The 25,262-nt window shown below is 43.8% G+C and overlaps 4 protein-coding genes across 5 annotated transcripts; 3 read left to right on the top strand and 1 right to left on the bottom strand.

Moving 5' to 3' along the window:
* Positions 1-1,852: 1,852 nt before the first annotated feature.
* Positions 1,853-8,400, top strand: LOC120691971 (kinesin-like protein KIN-5B). Of its 2 annotated transcripts, XM_039975176.1 has the most exons (24): positions 1,853-1,985; positions 2,017-2,345; positions 2,601-2,727; positions 2,930-3,085; positions 3,175-3,512; positions 3,601-3,739; positions 4,259-4,356; positions 4,449-4,605; positions 4,683-4,752; positions 4,827-4,903; positions 5,020-5,073; positions 5,164-5,244; positions 5,321-5,432; positions 5,549-5,635; positions 5,781-5,956; positions 6,044-6,205; positions 6,303-6,410; positions 6,506-6,664; positions 6,743-6,826; positions 6,903-7,108; positions 7,219-7,320; positions 7,419-7,528; positions 7,606-7,757; positions 7,988-8,400. In XM_039975176.1, the coding sequence occupies exons 2-24, from the start codon at positions 2,119-2,121 to the stop codon at positions 8,201-8,203; spliced, it is 3,198 nt and encodes a 1,065-aa protein (XP_039831110.1). In that variant the 5' UTR covers positions 1,853-1,985; positions 2,017-2,118; the 3' UTR covers positions 8,204-8,400. The 2 variants fall into 2 exon arrangements, with proteins under 2 accessions (XP_039831110.1, XP_039831111.1); XM_039975177.1 differs by lacking the exon at positions 1,853-1,985 and having other exon boundaries at positions 1,993-2,345.
* A 2,871-nt stretch (positions 8,401-11,271) lies between these two features.
* Positions 11,272-13,123, top strand: LOC120688602 (E3 ubiquitin-protein ligase CSU1-like). The gene is made up of 2 exons (XM_039970968.1): positions 11,272-11,686; positions 12,283-13,123. Exons 1-2 carry the CDS (start codon positions 11,448-11,450, stop codon positions 12,959-12,961), a joined length of 918 nt encoding a protein of 305 aa, XP_039826902.1. The 5' UTR covers positions 11,272-11,447; the 3' UTR covers positions 12,962-13,123.
* A 298-nt stretch (positions 13,124-13,421) lies between these two features.
* On the top strand, positions 13,422-15,289 carry LOC120688603 (photosynthetic NDH subunit of lumenal location 1, chloroplastic-like). The gene is made up of 8 exons (XM_039970969.1): positions 13,422-13,600; positions 13,698-13,794; positions 13,880-13,963; positions 14,069-14,142; positions 14,247-14,369; positions 14,511-14,582; positions 14,772-14,868; positions 14,959-15,289. Exons 1-8 carry the CDS (start codon positions 13,559-13,561, stop codon positions 15,066-15,068), a joined length of 699 nt encoding a protein of 232 aa, XP_039826903.1. The 5' UTR covers positions 13,422-13,558; the 3' UTR covers positions 15,069-15,289.
* Positions 15,290-15,456: 167 nt separating this feature from the next.
* On the bottom strand, positions 15,457-24,979 carry LOC120688601 (ABC transporter B family member 20-like). The gene is made up of 11 exons (XM_039970967.1): positions 24,160-24,979; positions 21,493-21,547; positions 21,253-21,428; positions 20,969-21,169; positions 20,175-20,434; positions 19,778-20,088; positions 19,480-19,700; positions 19,042-19,382; positions 17,997-18,790; positions 17,642-17,883; positions 15,457-16,982 (listed from the first exon to the last, which is right to left on the bottom strand). Exons 1-11 carry the CDS (start codon positions 24,568-24,570, stop codon positions 15,753-15,755), a joined length of 4,242 nt encoding a protein of 1,413 aa, XP_039826901.1. The 5' UTR covers positions 24,571-24,979; the 3' UTR covers positions 15,457-15,752.
* Positions 24,980-25,262: the final 283 nt, after the last annotated feature.

Here is a 25,262-nt window from a genome sequence, read left to right as displayed (position 1 = left end):
TGCAGCAGAAGCAGCCTTCTCAAAAAGTTGGAATAGCGACGGACCTAGCTAGATTGTACGTACCTTGCGATTGCGAAGGCCTAGCAGGTTGCCACACTCAAAATGGAAAATAGTGGTGTTGTTATCATTTTAAAAAATAAAATAAAATAGTGGTGTTGTTTGCAATTTTTCACCTAGGTATTCCTGGAAAATGATGACTGATGAAGAAGGGTTTATTTCAAACAAAAAAAAAGATGACTGATGAAGAAGAAGAGGAGAGTCTCTATATATATGGGCTGGGCTGTGGCTCCTGAACCTGAACGCAATGACACCTTTTCGTTTTCATCTCACGAGTTTGTGTTGCCCTAGCTATCCCGGCCCGTTGACTATTCGTGCCATGATCGACGTGCCCGGCCGATCTAGCTAGCCACCATTTCTTTTTTCTAGCCACCTCTGATCCAATCATCATCCCAGCTCCACCAATATATCCACCATTCAGCAGGCCTGGCCAGAATCGAACGAATCCGTATTCAGGGAATGAAGCACTAGCATATTTTATTTCTGTTTCAGTTTCAGGTGTCAATCCTCACATTCATAATGCATTAGCAGAATAATACAGGGAAAGTGCATGAGAGAGTTGACCTGACCAGCCCTCGAATTGCACGCATTATTTTTCCCTTTTCCAAGTCAGGTCAGCTTGCTAACTGCTACGCCCCATCTGAAGCTAACTTTGCAATCTCTCTCAATTCTCGTAATATTCTTGCGCTTTGATTTTTGGGGCAGCATTTTTCATGACGCATGCAGAACGACAGAATACTTTCATGTCCATTAATTATTGAGGTCTCGTTTGGTTTTTTTAAGTAGCTGTCACATCGAATCGAATGTTCGGATGACAATTCAAATGTTCGGATGCCAACTTAATACAAAACTAATTGCATAAGTTACAATTAGGGTTCTAAACGAATCTATTAAGTATAATTAATACATAATTAGCGGATGGTTACTGTTGACCTTCTAGCTAGCCCCTGAGGAACACACAACACATTGTTCTGTTGACCTTCTAGCTGGAACATGGCCCGGCCGGGACCAAGTTTGCAGTGAAGTCAACTCATCCAGCCGCGTAAACAACTGCTGCTTCCCAAGTCAAACATGTTCCCTTCCCTAGGAGTAGAGAGTGCATATAATTGGTCTAAGAAAAGAAACGCAACTGGCATCAACCACCTCAGGTGTAGCTAGGCCTCATTTTGGTTGGACCTAGCTGCACTGCAATCCAGCAGTAATCTAGCGGCATTATGCAGAACCAACGTGCTGCAAAGTCAACAATGCTAGTTTTGTGCGAGTTCAAACTGCAAGCATCAGACATCATAGAGTTTTCTGATTCATCGACAGCGACTGAAGTGGTAGAAGCGGTGTAGACACGCATGCTCGCCGTGACGTCTCTTGCAACTTGCAAGAATGGTCGGTGAACCATTCCTCCACAGAAGTGAGCCGTGCTCTGTCGTTGACCTTTTGCATAGTTTGGAATAGAATTCCTTGCAACTACCATTCCTATGTGCCTATATCTCTCTCTGTCGATAATTTGTTTTTTAAAGAATGGTTGCCTTTGGATATAGTCCTACAAGGTACTTTGACTTGATTGTTTCCTATGAAATCATGGCCAAGTTCAGTTTTTTTTAATGAGAGAGGAATGATCAAACTCAACTGAACGATCCTAGTCTGACTTTTGACTCACCTGACTTTCGTAATGGGCTTATTGTTCATCGAAACACAAGCAACATTCAGAACTGGGCCTAAAATTTAGTTGGTCTTAGGCCCATGATGAGGCCCAACAGATACACGCGACCCCCACTGCCCCGAAGCTACGTGTCCAAACGGATCGCTGCCAGACGGCAGAGACACCCTTGATCCCACAGTCCCAGGCTCCCAGCTGCGAATTCAAATTTCTTCGCAACGGAAACAACGCCGGCCCTCCCCCCTTCCCCTTCCCCTTTCCCCAACCCACCCGACCACTGCTCAAAAAAAAAAAAACCCACCCGTCCACACAATCCCTCCCAATTCCCCAACCAAAATCCTCCTCAAAACCTCGCGATTCCCTCAAGGTACTCCTCGGATCGGAGCGTCGCGGGTGTCGCCGGCGGCATGGCGCAGACGCCGAACCCCAGCAGGAGGTCGTTGGTCGGCCCGGCGCCGATGCCCTTCCTCACGCCACGGCCGGAGCGGCGGCACCTCGAGATGAGGTGGGCGGACGGGGGGTCCCAAAGCGCCGTGCGCCGCAGCGGCGTGGGCGCCGTTGCTGGCAATGGTGGAGGTTGGGGTGAGGGCGAGAGGGATCGCGAGGTGAACGTCCAGGTCGTGCTCCGGTGCAGGTGAGTTACTCGAGACTGTGCAGAAATGGTTTTACCTGGTAGTGGCGTAGTGCTAAACTACTAGTTGGATACTGAGCATGAATGAATCGGGCGGATTGCTTACTTCTTCTTCTCGAGTTCTAGCGGGCGAGTTACAAGTACCCGCTATTCCTAAAAAAAAGTGCCTGCTATACTCGAGCAGAAGAAGTGAGCAATCCGTTTGCATAACCGACTTGACTATAGCTACCGTTGCTGATGTGTTGGTCCGACTTGTAGGCCACTTAGCGAGGATGAGCAGAGAGCGAATGTGCAGAGCGCCATCTCTTGTAATGACCCAAAGAGGGAGGTCACAGTTCTGCACAGTCTCTTCAAGCAAGCAGACAAAACGTTTACTTTTGACAAGGTAAAGCCTCTATGGACACCTATGTGTTTTTTTATTGTATGATATGATTGTAGAGGGGAACAGTTCTACTGTCAATTGGTTTTATTACTGAAAAATAAACAAAATCTTACACATGTAATAAGATTTAAACAGAAATGTTTATTGTGATTGATATTTGCTTACCGCCATTGTTCTTGGACATGTGGTGGTTCTTTTATCCCAGGTGTTTGGACCTAAATCTCAGCAGAGGTCGATTTATGACCATGCCGTTGCACCTATTGTGAACGATGTCCTCGAAGGCTATAACTGCACTGTCTTCGCCTTTGGACAGACTGGAACAGGAAAAACGTATACCATGGAGGGAGAGATAAGACAGAAGGTACACAGAATAATGATATTTGGACATCATCTATGAGAACATGAATTACCTTGTAACTGCTGAATAATTTGTCATATGCAATATGTTAGGTCAGTGAACTGCCGGATACTGCTGGTGTCATCCCTAGAGCAGTGCGCCATATCTTTGATATACTTGAAGCAAAAAAGGCTGATTATAGCATGAAGGTAACCTTTCTAGAGCTCTATAATGAAGATATAACAGACCTATTGGCTTTGGAGGACCAGAGCAGATTCCCTGAAGATAGACAGAAGAGGCACATAACTCTTATGGAAGATGGCAAAGGCGGGGCAGTCATAAGAGGGCTTGAAGAGATTGTTGTCTATAGTCCTAGAGATATATATAGCCTTTTAGAACGTGGATCAGCTAGGAGACGCACTGCTGACACTGCATTAAACAAGCAAAGCAGGTTCTTGATCTTGATCATTCTGTCTCCACCTTTTGGTACAGAGGTCGTTGTCTGTTGGGGGCTAAGCTCCTGCATTCTGTTCTTGCAGCCGATCACATGCTGTTTTTTCTATAAACATCCATGTCAAAGAAACAACTGTAGGTGATGAGGAACTCATGAAGTGTGGGAGGTTGAACCTTGTAGACTTGGCAGGATCAGAGAATATAGCTCGATCAGGCGTAAGAGAGGTAATTATTTTCCATTGCCATTTGCCAATCATTAGTGATTACATTATCTGTTAGCGTGTCCATCTTGTCTAACTTCTCCTATCAAATCACTTTTTCATGGTACATTATGTGGTAGAACATGATTTAATTATAAATAGGTGGACCAAACAATGAGAATTTAACTTAGTACCATCACACATAAGAACCCATACTATGCAAGGACGATATGGGGGTTCTTGATTAAATGTCATCAACAATTGGCTGATGTTTTCCAACTCAGTGGTCTTTGTGATGCTCGGGAGTTATAGGGTTACATGGCCATTAAAGGAATCAATTCTGTTCAGTGATATTGCATAATCCAGGAGTAGCGATCTGTATCGGGGACCTTACATTGCCAGTAAAATGGAGAGTTTTCCATTTTCTATCTTACTCAAGTGCTTTGTTACAATATATGCTTGTGGCTCTATCTTAGCATTCCAAAATTATGTTCTTTTGGCATGCCAATCCTGTTTGAAGTCATGATTTCTAGCATGCTAATAGGGTAGAGCAAGAGAAGCCGGAGAAATGAATAAGAGCTTATTAACTCTGGGGCGTGTCATCACGGCGCTTGTGGAGCATTCTGTTCATGTGCCATACAGGTTATACAGCTGTGCTTACTTTTGATATGTAAGATCATTGGTAGTTTAATTAATGTGCATGGCAGTAATGCATATTTCATTTACTTTATCAGGGATAGTAAACTCACAAGACTGCTAAGAGAATCATTAGGAGGAAAAGCCAAAACATGCATCATAGCAACGGTGTCTCCATCTGTTCATTCCCTGGAAGAAACACTGGTTACGCTTGATTATGCTTCTCGTGCTAAAAGCATAAGAAATAAGCCTGAGGTGCAACTTCTATTCATGCATGTAGTTTGAAACTTTAAATTTACTTGATCTTCTTACCAACTTAACAACAATTGCAGCCAAATCAAAAAATATGTAAATCTGTTGTGCTCAAGGACATCTACCAAGAAATGGAAAGAATGAAACAAGGTTCGCCCTTTTCCTCTAGATTTTCCTACGTCCGTCACATTATCGGATCTCACAAGTATATTGTCACTTGTCAGATGTCAAAGCTGCAAGGGAAAAGAATGGAATCTATATCCCTCATGAAAGGTTTGTCCTAGATGAGGCAGAAAAAAAGGTAAGTACAAGTGCACAATACCTCCATCACCAAAGCCTTCAGATTTTCATTAAATATAGTTCTTACGGGACTCCTGTATTTTTTAATATTCTAACAGCATTGACTATTTATCGCAGTCAATGAGGGAAAAAATGGAACATTTGGAGCTCAGCCTTGAAAAGCAGAACAAAGTATACCTATTCGCAATTCTGATGTAGTTGTATTTTTTCTTCCACTAAATTGAGGTTGAACTGACTCATATTCTTATGGTGATGTGTTAGGAAGTTGAAAAATTAAAAGGCTTGTACCTAGCAGAGCAGGAACGCCGCTTGGATTTCGAAAGTCAGAACAAAGATTTAAAGGTAAAGCACTTTGGAGAAGCTTCGTTTTCATTTTTTTAGATTTCTTAGGGTCCTCACATTTTGCACATATCCTTAGGTAAATCTTGAAAACTGGAAGGGAAAGTTTCTAGATCTTCAAGAAGCTCATTGTAGAGCTAACATGTTGCTGAGGGAGAAGGACTTCGTAATCTCAAATTTACTTTGTTCTGGTAAATTTTGTTTGTATTACAAGTAATCAAGATAATTTCTAACTCGAAGAGTTTAATATATGTAATACTCTCAATCAATGGTCATTACTTTTTGTGTTGTCCATCACATTGTATAGAAAACTCAATTCTGGAACGTGCAAAGGATATGCGCAACAATTTGGAAAATGCATCTGGAGATATTACTGTACTTTTGAATAAACTAGGTAAATATTTGCTGTAACTTAATTTAATCCATTTTGTTGATTCTTTGTACTGACTGTTCTTGTCTTTCACAATCATCTATAGTAAGTTAATCTGTTTTGCTGTTTCTTTGTACTGATTGTTTGTGTCTTCCACAATCATTTATAGAAAGGCAATCAAAAACTGAAGCTGCAAATGAAGGCTTGCTATCAAGTTTTCGGGATGAATTGGATCAGTGTCTTGGAGTTCTGCAGAAGACAGTAGTTGGATCAGTTTGTGAACAGCATAAAATTTTGGAATCTATGAATGAACAAACGAAGTCATACTTTTCAGCTAAAACTGAGGTGCCACTCTTGAAATGCTATACTTTTCAATGACTACTGCCCCTCTCCTAGTACACTAAAATAGCTGCAACAAACAATTGGTTACAGTCAGCAAATCAATTGGAGAGAAGAATTGAAAAAGCCAAAGACATGTATGTCTCTGGGGTCCAATGCATGAAGGGGCTTGCTGATACCCTGAGACATCGATCTATCATAGACGCTGAGCAGATGAGGCTTAGCATATCTACTCATGCAATTACTGTCGACAATGTATGAAATAACAGAAACTTTCATATCAGTATCTCATGCAAAAAAATAGTAATGCTGAATGCAGTCTAATTATTTTCTATATTATGAACATTAACAGTTTCTAGCAATGATGGTTTCGGAAGCTGAACAAATTCTGGATGATGTTCTGAAATCTACTTCAGAGCTCAAGGAACTTTTAGCCTTTTCTGCAGAACTACAACAGGCTGTATGTCTCCTTGATCTTGTTAGTTCATGTGCCTGTATGGAACATATTTAGACATTTTGTTGATGCAGCAACCCATTGGATTTTTTTATTTTCAGGGATTGAAAAGGAGTCTTACTTCTGCACAAGCCATGTCAAAGACATCAATTGATTTCTTTAAATATATCAGGATACATGTGTCTCGGCTCATCAAGCTTATGGAGCAGAATCAAATAGAAAGGTCCTCAAAGCTTCTTGAATTTGAGAATGAGTTTAAGGTAGTTAATTTTGGTATATGTGGTGCTATACATTTCATTTATGAACGAACTCTCCAATGACGAACTTCCTTTTGATAGGAAATTTGTGTTAAAGATGAACAAGCTGCTATGAACAAGATTGCTGCGATTTTATCAGGGTTGACTGCCAAGAAAACTACAATGGTCAGATAGTTTATTGCATGAGCAAATAAAATGGCCTTAGTATGACTTCAGGTTTAACTAACGTATCTGTTAACAGGTTTCAGCATATGTGGGGCAGCTGAATGAGAGATACAGTGAAGAGCAGAAACACCTAAATTTGGAGATTCGCAACCTAGAGCAGATTTCAGATAATGGCAAAGATGAGTCGGTGGCTTATGTTGGAGTAGTAGAGAGCCAGTTCCAGGAGGATATGTCATCGCATGCTAAATTAAATGATCAAATGGAAGGCATCTTGCACCAATGGTACCCACACCTGCCAGCCTCAAACATAGAGCAGTTTTAATCAGCTATTCACTCTTGAAGTGCTTTTATTTCCATTCATTGTTATGATGAAGAGGCACTGTGCATTGCAGCTTGAAGAAAGGTGGCCACTCTGTATCTTACTGGTCACATACACAATCATCTTTGCATGATCTTTGTAAGAGATCAATCATGGAGGCTGAGGATTTTATCGAGTAAGTTGTAATCATGTTCAGTAAAACTTATCTTTTGTTGGTATTCAGAGCATTTGTTTAGGGCTTTTGCAGATCTCATACTTGTTTCTGGTTTGCAGAGAAAGAAGAAACAAAAATGAAAATATTTTCCAAGAAAAGCTGATGTCTTCTTCACAGAATGATGCAGAGTTTAATGCCATTACATCAGATGTGTTGACTTCTTCAAAGAGTAACTCGACTAACCTTTATAATAAATTTGTTGCCAAAAGGTGTCATTTTCCTTATGTTGGCCATACTCATTTCCAGATTCCCTCTTATTGGATCATGAAATTAGAAAGATGATAGAAAGTGTCTCCACCACTTTCTCGGATCATCTGAAACAGCTGAATGAAAAACACAGTGAAGGCAGAGAGTCTATACGATACATTTCAAGTAACTGTCTTGAGAAGGATTACATGGTAAGCTCTAAGCATTTCGAGTATATTTTGCTGAAGTTTAGCCAAACGAAACTGTACTACTGTTGTCTGGCTGAAAGTGGCAAATCTCTCATTGCAACAGAACCATGTCTTCGTATAAGCATGTTTAAAATTTCAAGCGATGAATTGAATATTGCTCAATGCAAACAACCTTTTATATCACTGTCACTTGATTATTTATAGCCACTGACTAACTACTGTTCACCCATCAGGCTAATAGTCCGATTCGGCACCGTCCACGGGAACTACTGACCAATGAAAACAGCTTGGAAGCAATTGAAGAACTAAGAGCTTCAGTTCCAGATCTCGTGGCAAAGTTCAGGTCGGAGAACAAGCTGGATGAAATTGACAAGGGGAAGCAATTCTCAGATCAAAGGACACGCACTTCAAGAAGCCCTCTGATGCCTCTCAATCAGTACGTTGAGTGAAGAACGTAGCAAATTGTATGGTGCTCAAATGTTGTAAAGATGGCAAGATATCTTGCCGATTTGTCACCTTATTTTATCATGCCTCAGCTGCTGCTGTGTGCAAAGATTCTGATTAGCATATCAGAAGGCCAAAACGATTTGTTTTCTCTTTGTGAAGTATTTATATTATCTAAATGAGTGTGATTTTCCTAGTCTTATCCATTATCCTTTCGAAGATTTCTTATCAATCCTCATTCAGAAAAGAAAAAACTGATCAATGCTGTGAAGGCTTCGTGTCCAAGGAAAGTTGCATGCAAATGTTCAATTTCTTTCTCATTCCTAACACATAATACATGGCAAGTCCAAAACCATTACCATTGAAAGGTTTACTACCATGGTATGTATCTCGAGGATCCACCTATTCCTTTTGTAGCGTGCTTTCCATTTTTTGAAACCAAGATATTGCAGTACTTCTTATTCCCTGTTTCAGATTCTGTGGAGGACTGTGGGATGAGGAAGCTGGCGTAGAGGAGAGGATGATATGGTGAACGGTGCAGAGATCAACTGAAGAAAGAGGGGACTCAGCGGAGAAGGGAAAGAATAAGATGCAGAACAGAGGAGAGGAGCAGAGTCTCGTGAGCCAAGATAATGGTTTGTCGATCAGCGATACAGAGGTCCGTTCCTCACTTCCTCTCTTTACTTGTTCCAGCATTTCTTCTCTCTTTCTTCTCTCTCTCTCTCTCTCTCGCCTAAGTTCACATTTATTCGCTCAAATCGTGTTTTAGAAAGCGATAAGTGATTACATATGTCTTGATGCATTGAGATAAAATTTAGATGCCTGCTCTGTGTCGAGATATAATGTTCGAAAATTTTGTGGTACAACTTGTATATAAATATAATGGATTTTTCGCCAACAAGATAAAGGTATGAAAACTGCAAACTGTTTGCAAAGTTCCCCATGAATTTTGCTTCTATGAAATGTATGAATTTGACATGCGCAAAAGTATCTCTTGCACATGAATGTTCATGGTACTAACACGACATGACAGAGATGGCATTAGCAGAGATGTGTCCGAAGTCGATAAAAAAAGCTTTGCCCTTGCCCGTCCTCTCTTGCAGGGGCGCGGCGTTCTGGAGGAAGAGCTCAGCTGGGCCAGATTGGAGAGGCAGAAGGTCCTCGCCTTGTCCGCAGAGGCTGACGAAGCCATCTGGCATCTGGCCGCACTTGCCCGTCGAACGATGCAAGAAAGGGACGAGGCGAGGAACCAGGCGAGGATGCTGCTCGCGGGCTTCCAGGCGAGGAACGCCCAGACGATGATGCTTCCCGTAACATCATGCTCCAGGTCCAGGGTTGCAGGGCCTGGCGCGTTCGCAGCCACCGGCTACGGCCAGAGCCAGGCCCTTGCTCCCGCGGCGTTCGGGCCTCCCGGCAACGCGGCCATGCAAGGGCACTACGCCCGGGCCGGAGCCGGGTGCTGCGTCGCATCGTCCTCCACCGGCTTCGGCCACACCAGCCTCGCCTCGCCGCTGGACGCGTACGCTGCTCACCCAGCTCTGCACGGCTTCGCTTCCTCGAGCCAGGATCACTTCGACCCTGACATGTTCCTGGTGGACGCCGCAGAATTGCCGCAAGATGCCGTTCCGGCGGCTGCGGGCTCCAGCCAGGAGAGAGGCTCCGGCGCGTATGGTCAGATCGCCGAGCCGAAGCCGTTGCAATGGAAAGGAAAATCAGCAGGTCAAGATGCTGTCCTTCGTGTTCGTGGTGCTGCAGGCCATGGCCATGCTCCCTAGTTTCTAGGTCCGGCTCTGTTCGCTGCTCACATGATCAAGTTTGTTCAGGAGGTAGTTTGGTACTCGCGCGGTTGGACTTAGCAGTTGTCGGTAGTGGGTGCGGTGCCCCTACTCTTGGGTTTTCGAGTTCTCTTCGGCTTGGAATTGAACTAGAAGATCAGGTTAAACCTTGAACCTGGTAGTTTCTGACGGTGTCGAATCATTTCACTTATCCAGGGCTCTCTTGGTCCAGGACGCGACTCGCGCTACTGCGCTAGGAGGAGAGGACGGGAGCGATGGCCGATGGGGCGAGGATGCGAGGTCGCCGGGGTGAGGGAGCGCCGAGCGGGGAGCCACCGTCCCGTCGAGCGCCGACCGCTAACTGGACGCGAGTGGTACTTAGCAACGACGAGATCACCAGATGGACGGAAGTTTCTGTATTTCTAGGCTTCGTTCCTGGATTTTGTTGTATTGGGCCTATAAACTATATTTGATAGTATAAAAGAAATATATCAGATGCAAATCAACATCTTCATACAAACCGTGCAAATTTTAATGTGGGTCACGATCAAAATCCAAGGGGTGCGCAGCAGGAGTGAGAGAATTTGCAAAGATGTAATTAGGGACGAACAGTTAATTGTGAAATAACTTAATCCCCGTGCTTTTTCTTGGGTATTTCCTTCCTATTAAGAGAAACTCCAACAGTTCACTATTTCCCTTCCACATCCTTGTTTTTTTTGGAAAAAGGAAAAAAAACTTTACAATAATTTTCTATTCTAATTCTCCATCTCCTAACAATTGGCCTACTCCCTATCTTTCTGCTAAAAAATAGGCACCCCATTGTGACTCTCAATTCCTTTTTCAAGTGAAGTATAACATACTCTTGGAGATGGTCTATTTTTTCGCTCCCCATACTATTTTAGGAGTTAGTAAAAACCATAATTTGGAGAATAAAAAATGGATAACTCTTGGAGATGCTTTCCATGGAATACATGGGTGTACCTCGATGCCGTCCATGCTTCGATCTACCTAGTGCTTTGCTTTTAATTAGAGTTGACTATTTATAAACTTGGTATTAATATCCTATTCGTCTAGGTTAAATTTTAGTACATTCATTTTAAGTTGAACTGTATGAATATCCAAATGCAAATTCACATTCAAACTATCCATCTTAGTATTCATATATGAGAAGCTTCGAATTTATATTCGAATTCAGATTAAAGGATGGTAAAAAAAATGCTGCCCGGATTCATCCGGGCCGTCCCGTTCAGCCGCACAGCCCACTTTATCGTGTGCCCATCTCTTTCCCAGCCCGATCCAGACAGCGCAAAGCCCACCACCGCTTCTCTCTCGTCCTCTCCCGTCGCCCCTCCTCGTCTCTTCCCTTCCTTCCCCGACAAAACAAATCTAGGGTTCCAAGCGAGCGAAGCCTACCTCCGCCGGCCGATCCCCTGGACCCTCCCGAACTTGGAGCCGAGTCGAGGCACGAGCGAAGATGCCGCAGCGGCACTCGAAGAACAACAACGACCTCGCCTTCTTCACATACGAGGAGAAGCGGAAGCTCGGCTACGGCACGCAGCGGGAGCGCCTGGGGAAGGACTCCATCAAGCCCTTTGACGCCTGCTGCCTCTGCCTCAAGCCTCTCATCGACCCGCTCTGCTGCCCCAAGGGACACGCCTTCTGCAAGGAGTGCATCCTCGAGTGTCTCCTCGCCCAGAAGAAGGACATCAAGCGGTAGGTGGCCACACTGTACGGTTCACCTCTATGGGCTGTTGATTGCTCACTTGCTTTACGGAGTTTTGAGACGTAGTTGATTGGGGAGGGAGGGGTGGGCGATAGAGGGGAGGAGAGGAGGTCGCAGCGTATTTGCGAGAAGAATTGTCAGGCTAATATCAGCGCCGCAAGGCGCAGGTGGCTGATAGTTCTGTGAGGATATTAAGCTAAGCTCACCCATATTTTAGGCCTAAAGTGTCTCACCCGAAGTTAGATTTAGTTTTGCAAGCTCACACTTGTACATAGGATAAAATTGGCTTTCCTGGATCTGTACTGTGTTGAATCGGACTCTTGTATGTACGTAGTGGAGTTCAGCACCAACATTTGACCCTTGTCATTTGTCTCTGTGTCTGAATATATGTTTGTTCAAGTTTACCAGTAATCGTATTCATCGGCCACTGAACATCAGACTAGTTCCCTTCTTTGTAGTTGCCTTTCCTAGAATTTCTGTTGATGTTCATGATGGACGCCAAAAATGCTGTAGTGTTGGCCCTAAACTATCTGCTTGATAATTGAACTACTGAGCAGAATACTGAGTATTACTCTTGTTATTCCAGCAAGCTAGCAGCTCATGAGGCCCAGAAAAAGCAAGAGAAGGAAGAGGAGGAGGAGAAGCTGATGCTGCAGAAGGCTAAGGAGTTGGACGCCTTTGATCAACAGAATCATGGAGCTGTTCCCCAGTACCATGATCGCAGTGGCTCCCAAGACAAGAATGGGTTTCATGGAGCAAACAGTGTGAAGGTTACTTCCTTCGAAGAGGAAGCTCTCCGCAATATGAAGGCATTCTGGCTCCCTTCGGCTACCCCTGAAGCTACGGTCAAGCTAGATGCCCCCTCCACCGATACTGTCTGCCCTGAGGGGCAGGAGAAGCTCAAGTTGAAATCGCTCTTCCCAATCTCGTTCACTGAAGAAAACGCTGACCAGAAGAGCAAGAAGTCAGTGGAAAAGAGCTACATGTGCCCTAGTTGCAAGTCCACCCTCACAAACACCATGTCCTTGGTGGCGATCCGCACCTGTGGCCATGTCTTCTGCAAGAAGTGCTCTGACAAGTTTCTAGTGAAGGATAAAGTTTGCTTGGAGTGTAGCAAACCATTTAAGGAGAGGAATCTGGTTCCTTTGGAGAAAGGAGGAACTGGGTTTGCTGCGCATGATGAACGCTTGGAGGCAAGGGATTTCAAGTATTTGGGGAGTGGTTCTGGGTTAGGGTTAGTGAAACCAGCTCCAAAGACTTACTAGCCTTCAATAGTTGTAGCAGCTGTTGTATATTGCTTATCATGGTTTCATCAAACTATGTAACCTGAAAATTTTGTTTCATGGTATCCATATGTTTGTATTTGCAACAGTTGATGTTTAATGTCTTTAACGGCATCAATCTGATATGCCTGTGTCTTGTAGCTTTGCTTCTTTGCTAAATTTGTGAAACGGCAGCTGATATATTATGTAGATACTCCGCTTCCACTTGTTGCTTGCATGTTCGATCAGAAACATCTCATCTCTTGTCTCTTGATGCTATTAATTCTCAACCCTGGAAAACGAGCAGAAACAGGCCAAGCCATCAGCTATCCATCAGAAAGGATGTTGGATGGCTCATTTTTGTCAGTCAGTGCTCTTGGATGGCCCATTTTTGTCAGTCAGTGCTCAGGACAAGACACGGGGCAAAAGTGATGAAATGAGGATAATGAAAATGCAGACTTGGCTGCATTGGCTTCCAGCCACACACTCAACTCTGGAAAAGCGAGCCTGGTCCAGCCACTATGGATAACTGATGCTGGGGTACAAGCTTCAGAGAACTCTTCCACGAGCTCAGTGCTACCCTGAACTACTGAAGGTGATATGGCAAGCCTGCAGAATCTGATTTGCTCCGTATCCAAACAAGTATGTGCTCGAGCCACGTCTCATTGTTTTCTAGAATCTATTTATTTCCCCTGCCTGTTTTGAGGAGTTAATACCTTGAACCTGGTGCTGATTTCAGTTGGTTGCGCCAAATTTTGCGGTGACTGCCAAACTGAATGGGGCTTCTCACTCTGTTGTCTCAGCAAGCTCAAGCGGAGCATCCTCGCATGAAAAGAGTAATGCCCCCTTTTGAAGTTTTTCTCAATTCATCCGATGCTCCACAGAGTTGTGTTTACAATACATCTCCGCACTTGTATATAGATGTCACGAAAAGGCAGTTAGCTTTGCTTGGTGCTGGAGCATTAGCCACCGGCCTACTGAAGACAACCTCTGCATTTGCTGAAGGTAATGGCCGTCTTTCAGGATCAGTGTATATGATATCCTCAAGCTCTCAAGCAGACTTTGTGGTTCTTTGATTCGACATTAACTGGAGTTGTTCCTAGTTTCCAGAAGTACCGAAGAATTACAAGTCTTACGTGGATGCAAAAGATGGATATTCGTATCTTTATCCAGCCGAATGGAGGGTAGGTCGCCATATGATTCCTGTATAGTGAAGACTCAAATGCCAACGACCTGTTCCCCTGTATGAAAATTTTCATAATTCCTTTGCTTGGTTGTCTCTCGTTAGGATTTCGACTTCTTGGGTCATGATTCCGCATTCAAAGATCGTAATCTGGCTCTTCAGTGTGTCCGTGTGGGGTTTATTCCTACTGATAAAACAGATGTTCGTGACCTAGGGCCAATGGATGAGGTGGGTTTATATATATATATTCCTACTATGTATTGTTTGCTTTGATTAGTCACAGAAGATAGACATATATACTTTGAAAACCCTGCAGCTGAAGTACTGAATCTCTTGCTGATCTGATGAACATTTTTCACATCATACCAGGCCATCTTCAATTTGGTAAACAACGTTTACGCTGCCCCAAATCAAATACCGTCGATCTATGAGATGCAAGAGGTTTGCCGTCTATTCATTGTCCATGCAATCAACATTTCTTACTCGTCCACAGAGTTGCTAATTTAATTGGATGCTCTACATTTGCCCAAGCCTGAGCAGAAACTATGATGAGTAATTTATGCGCTGCTTTATATGTACTGTTCTATTGCGTTGCAGCTCAGTGTTCAGTTGATCCTACTGTTTTTGCAGCGCACGGTGGATGGCAAGAACTACTGGACGTTCGAGTACGATCTGGAGGCTCCGGGCTACGGTGTATCCGCGTTCGCGACAGTCGCCATTGGAAACGGTAGGAAGCCACTGAAGCACAGAATCATAAGCAATGCTAGTCTGAAAAAAAAAAGGGAGATGAACTCATGAACCTCTGTTCTTCTACCAGGTCGGTACTACACGCTGATCGTGACCGCGAACGAACGACGGTGGAGCAGGCTCCGGAACAGGCTCAAAGTCGTCGCGGACTCTTTCAAGATCTCCGACCTGACTGCGTGACCGCCAGCGTTCGTTTAACTGTAGTGTACGCTCTCATTCAGTCATGGTATACTTACGCGCGCCATAATCGTGCGTGTTTCATTTGGTGAAATGTAAAACGTCAAATATTGATTTGCTACCGTTTTGTGGCGTCCAAAATTGTATGTTCGGTGAAACAGCACCCAATCAGGGCAGGTGCAGGGCTATGCCAGCGGTAAAACACCGAAACGAATCGACGAAAAGGGAAACAAGGATTTGAGTATTTGCCACGACATCTTCTCACAAACGGCAGACCGAGCATAGCTCGGTTGGTGCGGCCTCCCGGTGGGGAGCGCACCCGCCCGGGCTCGATCCCGTGGCGCTGCACCGCTTATTTAGCCTCCAATGTAGAGGCAAGAAACCACGAACAGGAGCCTCCAAAAGAATGTTTGCAACTCATATATTACAGCAATTACAACGCCCTCCAAACTTTGCTAACTATTTCCAGAATAAGCTGTTCCCTACAGTTTCAACACCGTTACTTACCTGAATCTTCAAGCTAAAATTTTGTCAAGATCAGGTCACCCTTCCACTCAGAAACAGCGCCAACAAGCGGACACTTCCAGCATTTTCATCTGCCAGAAAGGGGCCTTGGGTGGCTGGACAGAGCAAAACGGAACCTGATCATGCCCTAGGATAATTTACACCTAACAAGCTCAACCATAATTACATTAGCCGATGCTGGCGAAGGCCCTTGCCAAAATGGGGTTGCATCAATCTAACATATAGACCATTCTGGTCCATCAGAGAGTCATGTGTACCCTGCTCAACTATCCTACCACCATTTAGGACAACAATGTTGTCCACATGCTTCATCATTGCTGCCCTGTGCGCAATGAGAATCGTCGTCTTGTTACCCATGACCAGAGTGTCTAGAGCTTCCTGTACCACTCTACTTGATTCAGACTCGATAGCAGAACTGGCCTCATCCAACAACAGTATCGGTGCATTCTTCAAAACCACCCTAGCAATGGCAATCCGTTGTTTTTGACCAGGTGTTAGATCAACCCCTCTCATCCCCACATGAGTATCATAGCCGTGTGGCAAGCTGCTAATGAAATGATGAGCATTTGCTATCCTTGCAGCTTCCTTCATCTCAGCCTCTGTTGCATTGTGCCTTGCATAAATAATGTTTTCTCTTATTGTCGTCGAGAAAATAACTGGATCTTGCTGAATCAGGCCCATGTGGCTTCGCAACCATCTCAGGTTAAATGACTTCAGATCTCGACCATCCAGTAGAACTTGGCCAGAAACCGGGTCATAGAATCTCTCGATCAAAGAAATAATAGTGCTTTTTCCTGATCCAGAGACCCCTACTACTGCAACTGTTTGCCCACCACTAACTTTAAGGTTAAAATTGCTCAGCACAAGAATTTCAGGGCGAGCAGGATAAGAGAAATCAACATTCTTGAATTCAATACTTCCATAGACATTGGGTGGTTTCAAGCCAGTGGTATCATCAGGATCAATCTTTGGCTCACGGTCAATAATTTCAAACACTGACACAAGAGATTTCCTCCTTTTAAGTATGTAAGGTGCAAGTCCAAAAGGCTCCACCAATGCGAATGATGCAAATGAAAAGAGAATGTACTCTTTCAGTCCTGTGGCTATTGTCAGACGTTGCCGGTCAACTGAAAAAGCAGTGTACCAAAGAAGTAGAGCGTTGCAGGCAAAAAGAAGAAACTGTGAGAGACCAAAGCCGAAGCCTATAGCCAATCCTTGCACAAGACTTTGCTTCAGTATCTTTCCAAGATGTAATCTGTAGAGTTCCATTATCTTGTTCCCAGCACAGAATGCTACTACAGTGTATATGTTCCGTACTGCATCTTCAAGTACTAACGAAGCCTTTCTATGCATCTCCTGGATTCCTCTTGAGAAACCAGCAAGCCACAATTTCTGCAACAGGATTTATTGATGCTTTAAGAGATTTGACAGTGCACTTATGTGCTACAGTTATAACATGTGGAATATGACATGAACAAGCTATACTTCTAAGAGCAAGTTGCGTAATATAAAACTTTCAATATCTGATACTACCCACATATAGTCCATTTTCATTGAGAGGGGTAGAACATGTAGGGAATTGCCATGAAGCCTTAACTAACGTGAAAAGTAATATTTTTAGAGTTTAAACTTCGACGTGTTTGGTAAGCTTTTACAGACTATTTGATCTTACACAAGCAAGCTTCAAAGTGAAGTACATGCTAAGGCAAGCACTCAATTTTGGAAGCCTCCAGAAGGGTTTTCTTATGCTCAAATCGTATTGTATACAATAAGACCAAATAATCCGTAGTCTAACCAGGCTTTGTTGATCACAACTTATGAAAATATTTCCTTTCCGATGTATTATCACATCATTGCTATTATTTGATGTTTTTCCAATCAAACCTCCAACGAAACAAATATTCAATTATGCAACAATTTGATGTTTTTCCAATCAAACCTCCAACGAAACAAATATTCAATTATGCAACAATTCCAAGGACAGGTGACAGATTTATGTTAACATACCAACTTTTTCATGGGATAGCAGACAAACCAAAAGACTTTATTACCTGTGCAATAGCAGAGATAACAAGAACTGGTAAAGTTGCAAGTGCAACTAGTGCCACCCGCCATGCCAACAACATTCCAATAAGAAGAGCCACAGATACTGCAGCAGTGTCTTGTATAAAGATGGAGAGTCGGTTACTGAAGGCAGCACGGACAAATGTAGCATCATTTGCCAGGCGCATGGACAGTGTATCAGCATTGTTCTCATCTTTGTCAAACCATCCAACTTCATTGCGCAGCATTGCTGTCAAATAAATCATAAATATGAATAAGTCTTAAAACTCCATAAGATAAAAACTAACTCCAAGATTGTAGCAAAATACGAGAAAAGTGTATAAGCATGCAGGTTGCAATTACCAGAGAACATCATCCTTCTTATGCGCTCAGTCATCTTCTCCCCCATTATTCCAAAATAGAAATGTTGCAACCAGTTGACAAACACTGTAATAACACCCATGCCGACTATGAATAAACACCACCTGTTCACTTCATGGCGCATATCATTGGTTTCTATACGATAGTATGCTGACACAATAAGTGCTATTGTGTAAGCAAGCAGAGGATTAAACGAGCCAAATATAGCAGCACCAATTGTACCCAAAAGTGCATAAGGCCATTCAGCAATACTAAGTGATGCAAGACGCCAAAAGGATGGAGGTTTCTGGTGCTGAACCTCATCCAGTTCACTCTGCTCAGAACTCGTATCATCTCGTTCACTCTGTGGTCTGCTAAAAGTTTGTGAATGTGAACGCTCATTCTTAGGATCAGAAGTCAAAAGAGGAGATATGGGCGAGTCAGGTTCTGAATTCTTAGATGACTGCCGTTGTATAGGATGGACATCAACTTTCGGAAGATCAGGCAGTTTCATTTCAAAACTATCTTGTCTCTTGATGGAAGGCACTCTTTCAGCTTCAATTGCAACCATAGGGAGCCCATTGTCCACAGTTTGTTCTGAAGGTGGACTTCGGTCCTTTGGTGAATCATGTGAGTTTCTGTTGGTATCTGATCGCCAAAACTGAAGCATTCCATGTGTTCTTTGAAGTGAAGGTGATTTTGTCATCTTAGGAGAAGATGATTCTTGAAAGTATTGGCTCACTGATGCGTCCTCAATTTGGAGTGACTTACGCTCCCTGCTATTCTTGGTAGGCATCCTGACATGGATCAAGATAGGATTAATAGGGCGACTAAATCAAATTATGCAATTGCAGCTGATAGCATGGAATGCAGAGTCATGAAGTAAACACAAAGGGTTAAGCAATATCTCTTCAGAATGGTAGTATTCAATTAATGCTGTAGCTAACAATGCTGGATCTAAAGTTTGGATCTAAAGTTTGGTTGCACAAGTACTTAGGTATGCTTACACCATGTGGTGGATATTATCTACGAGAAAAAAAAGCATTACCTTTTGGGAAGTTTTGTTGCTTCCTCACACCTTAAAAGCTCGGCATAAAGGCCATCTAAGTTCAGTAGTTCATCATGTGTACCCATTTCAACAAGATGACCCTCCTCCATTACAGCTATGTAATCAGCATTTTTAATGAGGCTAAGACGTCTAGCAATTATAATGGTTGATCTTCCCAACATGAGAACATCTAATGCTTCTTGGACAGCCTTTTCAGCTTCAAAATCAAGTCCTCCCGTGACCTCATCAAGCAACAGAATGGATGGATTCGAAAGCACAGCACGGGCAATTGAAATTTTGATCTTTTGTTCATCAGTGAGTGCTATACCAGCTCGACCAACCTACAGAATTCATAAAAGTGAGTACCAGAGCCTCAATGCCTGACCAGCCTAGCCCAGATAGATGATAAGATGTATGGTACTTCCATAATTCCATTACCTGGGTTTCATACCCCTTTTCAAGCGAACAGATGAACCCATGGGCATGGGCAGTCTTTGCTGCCTCTTCTATCTGATCAAAGGTAGCAGATCTTCCATAAGCAATATTTTCCCGAATGCTTAAACTCAATAAAGCTGGTTCTTGTGTCACCAGACCAATTTGGCTTCTTAACCATTCTATTTTCAAATTTTTTATGTTTTCACCATCCAAAAGAACTTCACCTGAAAACATAAAAAGAGTAGCCTTTTAAATGGACGAATCAATGCGGAAAACAAAAGGTGCTTTTCAGTGTTCTTACCTAATGTTGGGTCATAGAATCTCTCCATCAGAGGAATTATACTGCTTTTCCCTGAGCCATTTCTACCAACAAGTGCAACAGTTTTTCTCGCCGGTACAGTGAGGAAGAATCCACTTAATATTGGAATTTCTGGACGAGACAGGTAACTAAAATACACATTTCTAAATTCAATATTCCCCTGCACTTGGGGTAAGGTGATCCCTTCTTGATTCGTGCTGGAAGTTGAACGACTAATCATCTCATATAGTCTATATGCAGCAATGCGTCCTTGCTCAAATGAATAGAAGTTTGTAGCTGCTTGATTCAAACCACTACAAATTCAAAAAGAGACAAAGATAAGGCTATACATGACTGAAAAAAAAAGCAGCAGCAAAAACTGTATAATTTAGATGCTTACAGGCCGCTCAGAATTACAGAGAATAAAGCTACCACAACTTCACCACCATCAGCTTTTCCTTTATGTATCAGATGTCTTCCAACCCAAAGTTGCAAAGCACAAGAGCAAATGGCAAGTCCGTATGTAAATCCAAGGCCAATTCCTTGGACAAGGCTTATCAAAATTCCATATCTCAGTGTGGCTTGAAGTGAGGTAGCATAGGAGTACTTCGCAAGAGTTTCATTTGTAAAAGCATACAGTGTCCTGATGTATGAGACGGCCTGTACATGCACATGTTCCCATTAGAACTAGCCATATTTAAAAAAAAAACTTGACCTGCGGGGGGTGAGACCGCCCCCATGGCATTGTTTGAGAGGTAGAATGACCTTCTCACAGCAGGCCAAGAAAACCCCCGAACCCCTGCCCCACCCGTACACAGGGGCCCGTCGCCTTGTGAGTTAGGCCGGGCTCCACAGTGCTTTGGACGTGGGACAAGCGAGGGAGTTTTTTTAACCCCAGAGCTGAAATTCGCCCCCGAGGGGGATCGAACCCAGGACCTCTGGGGAGTGCCTCCAGCGATGCTACCACTACGATAGCAGGCCTTTGGCAACTAGCCATATTTGACCTTATTAATTGCACCAAACCAGAATGAATGTATAATCTACAAATCCAAACTGCAGAATAGCTGCCGTCTGAAACAACACTATCAGTATAAGAGATACACCGGCCATGAGCAATGTATCTGACAGCAGCTTAGGTTGGTGTATACTTAAAAAAAGATAAGAAAGCTTGGCAGATTGGATAAAGGTAGCAACCTGTTCAGCAATGCTAGCCGCTTCGGCGTATGCATCTTGAATGTTTTCAGCCAGCCTATGAAGGAATATGTTAGATATTCCTCCTGCTGCAACTATCAAGGGTCCAGTGGCAAGAGTTAGAAGTGCTATTTGCCAACAATTGAGAAGGCCAACAATGAGACCACCAATAAATGTAGCCATATTGTGTATGTAGTTCCCAACCTACAAAGGACTCAGTCGTTAGAAGACTCTAAAAGTGGGTTCACTCTGCGGATCATAATTCCAGGCACACTCTTTAAACTTACTTTTTCGCTTATAGCTGACTGAATGAGCAATACATCACTGAGCACTTGACTGACTATATCACCGTTGTTACCATATGTATCAAAGAAGCTCATGTCTTGGTTTAGTAAAACCTGGACGTATTTTGATCTGATGACAGCAGTCTGCCGTTCCCCAGTGAGAATCCAGCATGATACCTCTGCAGAATTAAAATAATCAGGAATGTGTGTTTGTGCCGAGTGAGAACAGAACTCGAGTTTTACCTATCCATCCTGCGATGAAAACACCAGCAGCTATATAGACGATATACAAGGCATGCTGCAACATGTAGATGTTAAAATTGTAAGATTGCAAGATATGGATTCAAGAATAAGGGAAAGTGCGAGGGAGGTGACATGAGAGAAGTGCTAGGTCACCAGGGATGGAGCTACCACATGGGGGCCCCTTGGCCCCTCATACTTCATCTACACCCTTATGTATATAACTATATATGCATTTTCATGCTAAATTAGTTTATAAGTTAATATTTGGCCCCTTCGGTAGAGAAAATGTAGCTACTTATGAACCCCCCCCCCCCCTCCCCTCCCCCCTCCCTCTTTTTTTAACATTTTCTAGTTACATCCCTAACAATTGCGCCTGTTTGGAGGAAGAGTGGCTATAAGAAATGGCCGCACCTATTTGGAGGGAGTAGGACTGAAATTTGGGTGTGAGCAGAATGGAACAACTTGAAACACTGAAATATCAAGTAAATAAATGGGTGGCCATAAACGACAAGACTGAGTACAACACTTGGCTGCCTCACTTCCCTTGTTTGCAAGAAAATTTCCAAAATGGATATTACTAAGTGCAGCTACAGGATATTCCGGGAAACCTTTCAGAAACAAAATAAACAGAGTACAAAAGAACTCATATTGGTGCTTAATACAGAAGTTCTTTGATAACGTTCAAATTACACTATGGATACAACAATAATGATCAACTATGAGACATCCATTGGTGTAACCCTTTCCCCTAATGTATTAACAAAGCTAAGCAACACAGCTCAGACTGATAGGAGCCTTTAGACCATGGCATCCTTCAGACCAATGAGACCATCCAGCATCAACCTCAACATAAATTTTTAAATGGCCAATTTCATAAAACACAACTAACATTTAAACCATGGGCTACTTCACTCCTACATTATCTGCCGCAGCTTGCACACAATCCCACAACGTGCCACCCAGCAGCAGCAGGCACCCAGAACTTTAACCACAGGCGATACCAAACACACCCCAAACCACCACTTACAATTATGTTGAAAACTATGCATTAGAAACGAAATGAAAATGCACCGATTTGAAATGTTAACTTGAGCTATGAAACTGCAATTAAGAACATGCAGTTCAAAAATATGTGCAATTGGAACTTCCTACTAGAGGACCCCGTGAAAGCAAAAGTAAGCGAAGCAACCTATATCCTACAATTTTTTAGAACTGACAAGTCCCCAAAGTGCAAGAAACATCTGTAGCTAATTGATAGCAAAATTTTAATTGTATTCTGAGAATGGCATTATGGCAGAATATATCTATACTATAAAAGTGGACCACCCTTACCCCTCACAGATGGCCCCACACCGCAGGTCTCAAGATGGTGGATAGATAAAAACAGCTATTTCTAAAATGTTTCCACCCAAAACCTCTAACTTTTCTCACCACGGCTCTGCTACGTACCCAGCATACCCACCCATCATATTTGATGAGATATTTAGGCAATGTCAACGTTAATTTAGGAAAATATTAACATTAATTGATCATGGCAAGAGAGGACGCGGCCAATAATCATGGGTCTCATATGGAAAAGCTACAATCAGCAATTAGGAGAGATAATGCATTTCCTTTCTTATTGTGTTGCTTATGGAAATATTAAATTAAGCGATTGACTGATGGAATCCTTTGGTACATAATCGATCATTCTTACGACTATGACTGGTAGTGTGCAAAAAGGAAGCATCTTTAACGTACAACTGATTGAGTGGATGGGCATGCATTTCCTTTCTTATTGCATTGTTTATGGAAATATCTAATTAAGTGATTGATTGATTGAAGTGTGGATACTTTCCTTTAGATATGTTATATATAGCTCGTGTATATAAGGTGCTGCGGATAGCCTAAACGAAAGAACATGGAACATAACCCATCTCTAGAACAAAAGGACACCACCTTGGTTCATTTTACCAATGGAAAGCAGAATAGAATCCGTATCATCCGTTATTTTCCTCCGCTTGGATGATACTATGGCACGACCTCATGGTGCTAAGGTTAGCGTAGTAGCGGTGGTAGGATTTGTTGGTTCGGTGCATTCCAGCTCACTTCACTTCATCCAGAAATAAATATCTTATTTTAGATCACTACATGGTTAAACTATTTTAGACAAAAGAAGAGTTGGTTTGTCTGCTGTGTCTTATATATAATATAAATATTTTATTTCTTGGATTTTTAAAACACGTGCCAGGCACGTACATTTCCAGTAGTCCACCACAAAAATATAAACATTCCAAACATCCTTCCATCTAAATTGAAAATGTAACAACTCTTTTAGAATTAAGTGGCATGCATCAGAAGGATCGGCTTTACCTCCTTAAAAAGTGCAGTGCAGCAAACATGTGCGGTTTGAAACCCTCCTAACCCTAATATTTCAAATGCAATTTAAATGTAACCAAAGCGACCTGAATATCTTACAATTTTTGAGAAATTCCAAGCCCCCAAAGTACAAAATTCGACTCTGTAGCTAATTGACAGGAAGATTTGAATTGTCTTCTGAGAATGGCATTACAAGAGAAAAGCTAATCCACCATAAAAAATTAAACATTTCAAGCATCCATCCAAGTAAATCGAAAATGCAACTACTCTTGTACAATTAAGTGGCATGCATCAGAAGCATCAGCTTACCTCCTTAAATCGGTGGAGCAGCTCATTGCTGCGCCCATGGAGAGCCGACTCAACCCGCTCAGAGTCGAGCAAATTCAGGGCTCTCCCAAAGTAGTGTAGGTACACAACGAGCGCCGCACCATGCGCGGCAGCAGCGAGCGCCCCAGCAGCCATGAGTGCCCAGTCAACCCCATCGGCAAACTCGAAAAGCCTCCAGAAAGACACGGCCGCGGGCGGCGGCTCGACCTCGTCTTCCTCCACCTCCTCCTCGCCGGCGCCAGCGCCTTCCCCCTCCCTCGCCCCCACGCCCGCATCCCCCGCCGGCCCGTCCCCGTACGGCGACGGCGACTCCGGCGGCTCGGAGACCTCGGACACGGGCGTGAGCGGCTGCACGTGCGGCGACGCCCACCCGAACAGCCCCGTCGGCACCATCTTCCCCTCGAAGCCTTGCGCAGCTCGAAGAAGCCGTCAAATTCAAAACCCTAGGATCCGGCGAAGCTCATCACTACGGCTAGCCCCGAGACGGCGACGACGGGAAGCGGCGGCTACGGCGGCGACCTGGTCGCTTCCGAAGCGAGCCTCGAGCCGCCTCCAAAATAAACTAGACTCCGAGAGGCCAAGCCAGTGCCCCGCAAAGGAGAGCCCCTTTAATAAAAAAATCTCTTCTCGGCGGAACACGGCAACGACGACCTGGTCAGAGAAATTCGGCAGCGTCTCCCACACGAGAGTACGCCGCGCCGCGCGGAGCTCTCTTCGGCGGCGAGCGGCTGGCGGCGGCTCGTCGCCGGAGAAGACGCGGCGCGCGGCGGTGGGATGGTGTGCGCGCAGTGGAGTTCGTTCTCTTCTGGCGTGCGGGTAGGAAAGGCGAGGGAGAAGGGGACCTGTGCTTGTGATTGTGGTGTGATGGGCGGGGCCCACCTGGCGGTGGCCCTTTCAGCCTGGGGTTTGGTGTAAAGCGGGCTGGCGTGAGTGGCGGCGGGCCCGCTTGGCGGTGGCAGAGTGGTCTGGGCTGGGGGCGAGTACGGCTCGGTGGGCCAGCGCTGACAGCGAGAGAGCGGGGGAGACGGGGAGTTACGTGTTCCGTGTGGCGTGTGGAAAATGTTTTCGCGGGGGCGTTTAGAATT

This window comes from Panicum virgatum, chromosome 9N, assembly GCF_016808335.1.
Source record: "Panicum virgatum strain AP13 chromosome 9N, P.virgatum_v5, whole genome shotgun sequence".
In the NCBI taxonomy this organism is placed as follows: Eukaryota; Viridiplantae; Streptophyta; class Magnoliopsida; order Poales; family Poaceae; genus Panicum; species Panicum virgatum.
The sequence above is the reverse complement of the archived record's forward strand: the minus strand, read 5'-3'. Positions and strand labels throughout refer to the sequence as shown.

Bases quoted from the DNA above. Each gene is read 5' to 3' on its own strand.
- LOC120688603 (XM_039970969.1), top strand. From the start codon at position 13,559: ATGGCAAGCCTGCAGAATCTGATTTGCTCCGTATCCAAACAA. The intron at 13,601-13,697 runs GTATGTGCTCGA...TGCTGATTTCAG, and splicing joins TTTGCTCCGTATCCAAACAA to TTGGTTGCGCCAAATTTTGC. The intron at 13,795-13,879 runs GTAATGCCCCCT...ACTTGTATATAG, and splicing joins AGCATCCTCGCATGAAAAGA to ATGTCACGAAAAGGCAGTTA.
- LOC120688601 (XM_039970967.1), bottom strand. From the start codon at position 24,570: ATGGTGCCGACGGGGCTGTTCGGGTGGGCGTCGCCGCACGTGCAGCCG. The intron at 21,429-21,492 runs GTAAAACTCGAG...TTAATTCTGCAG, and splicing joins TTTCATCGCAGGATGGATAG to AGGTATCATGCTGGATTCTC. The intron at 16,983-17,641 runs GTAATAAAGTCT...ATCCTGTTGCAG, and splicing joins TTATCTCTGCTATTGCACAG to AAATTGTGGCTTGCTGGTTT.
- LOC120688602 (XM_039970968.1), top strand. From the start codon at position 11,448: ATGCCGCAGCGGCACTCGAAGAACAACAACGACCTCGCCTTCTTCACA. The intron at 11,687-12,282 runs GTAGGTGGCCAC...TTGTTATTCCAG, and splicing joins CAGAAGAAGGACATCAAGCG to CAAGCTAGCAGCTCATGAGG.
- LOC120691971 (XM_039975176.1), top strand. From the start codon at position 2,119: ATGGCGCAGACGCCGAACCCCAGCAGGAGGTCGTTGGTCGGCCCGGCG. The intron at 3,513-3,600 runs GTTCTTGATCTT...CTGTTCTTGCAG, and splicing joins GCATTAAACAAGCAAAGCAG to CCGATCACATGCTGTTTTTT. The intron at 5,433-5,548 runs GTAAATTTTGTT...CACATTGTATAG, and splicing joins CTCAAATTTACTTTGTTCTG to AAAACTCAATTCTGGAACGT.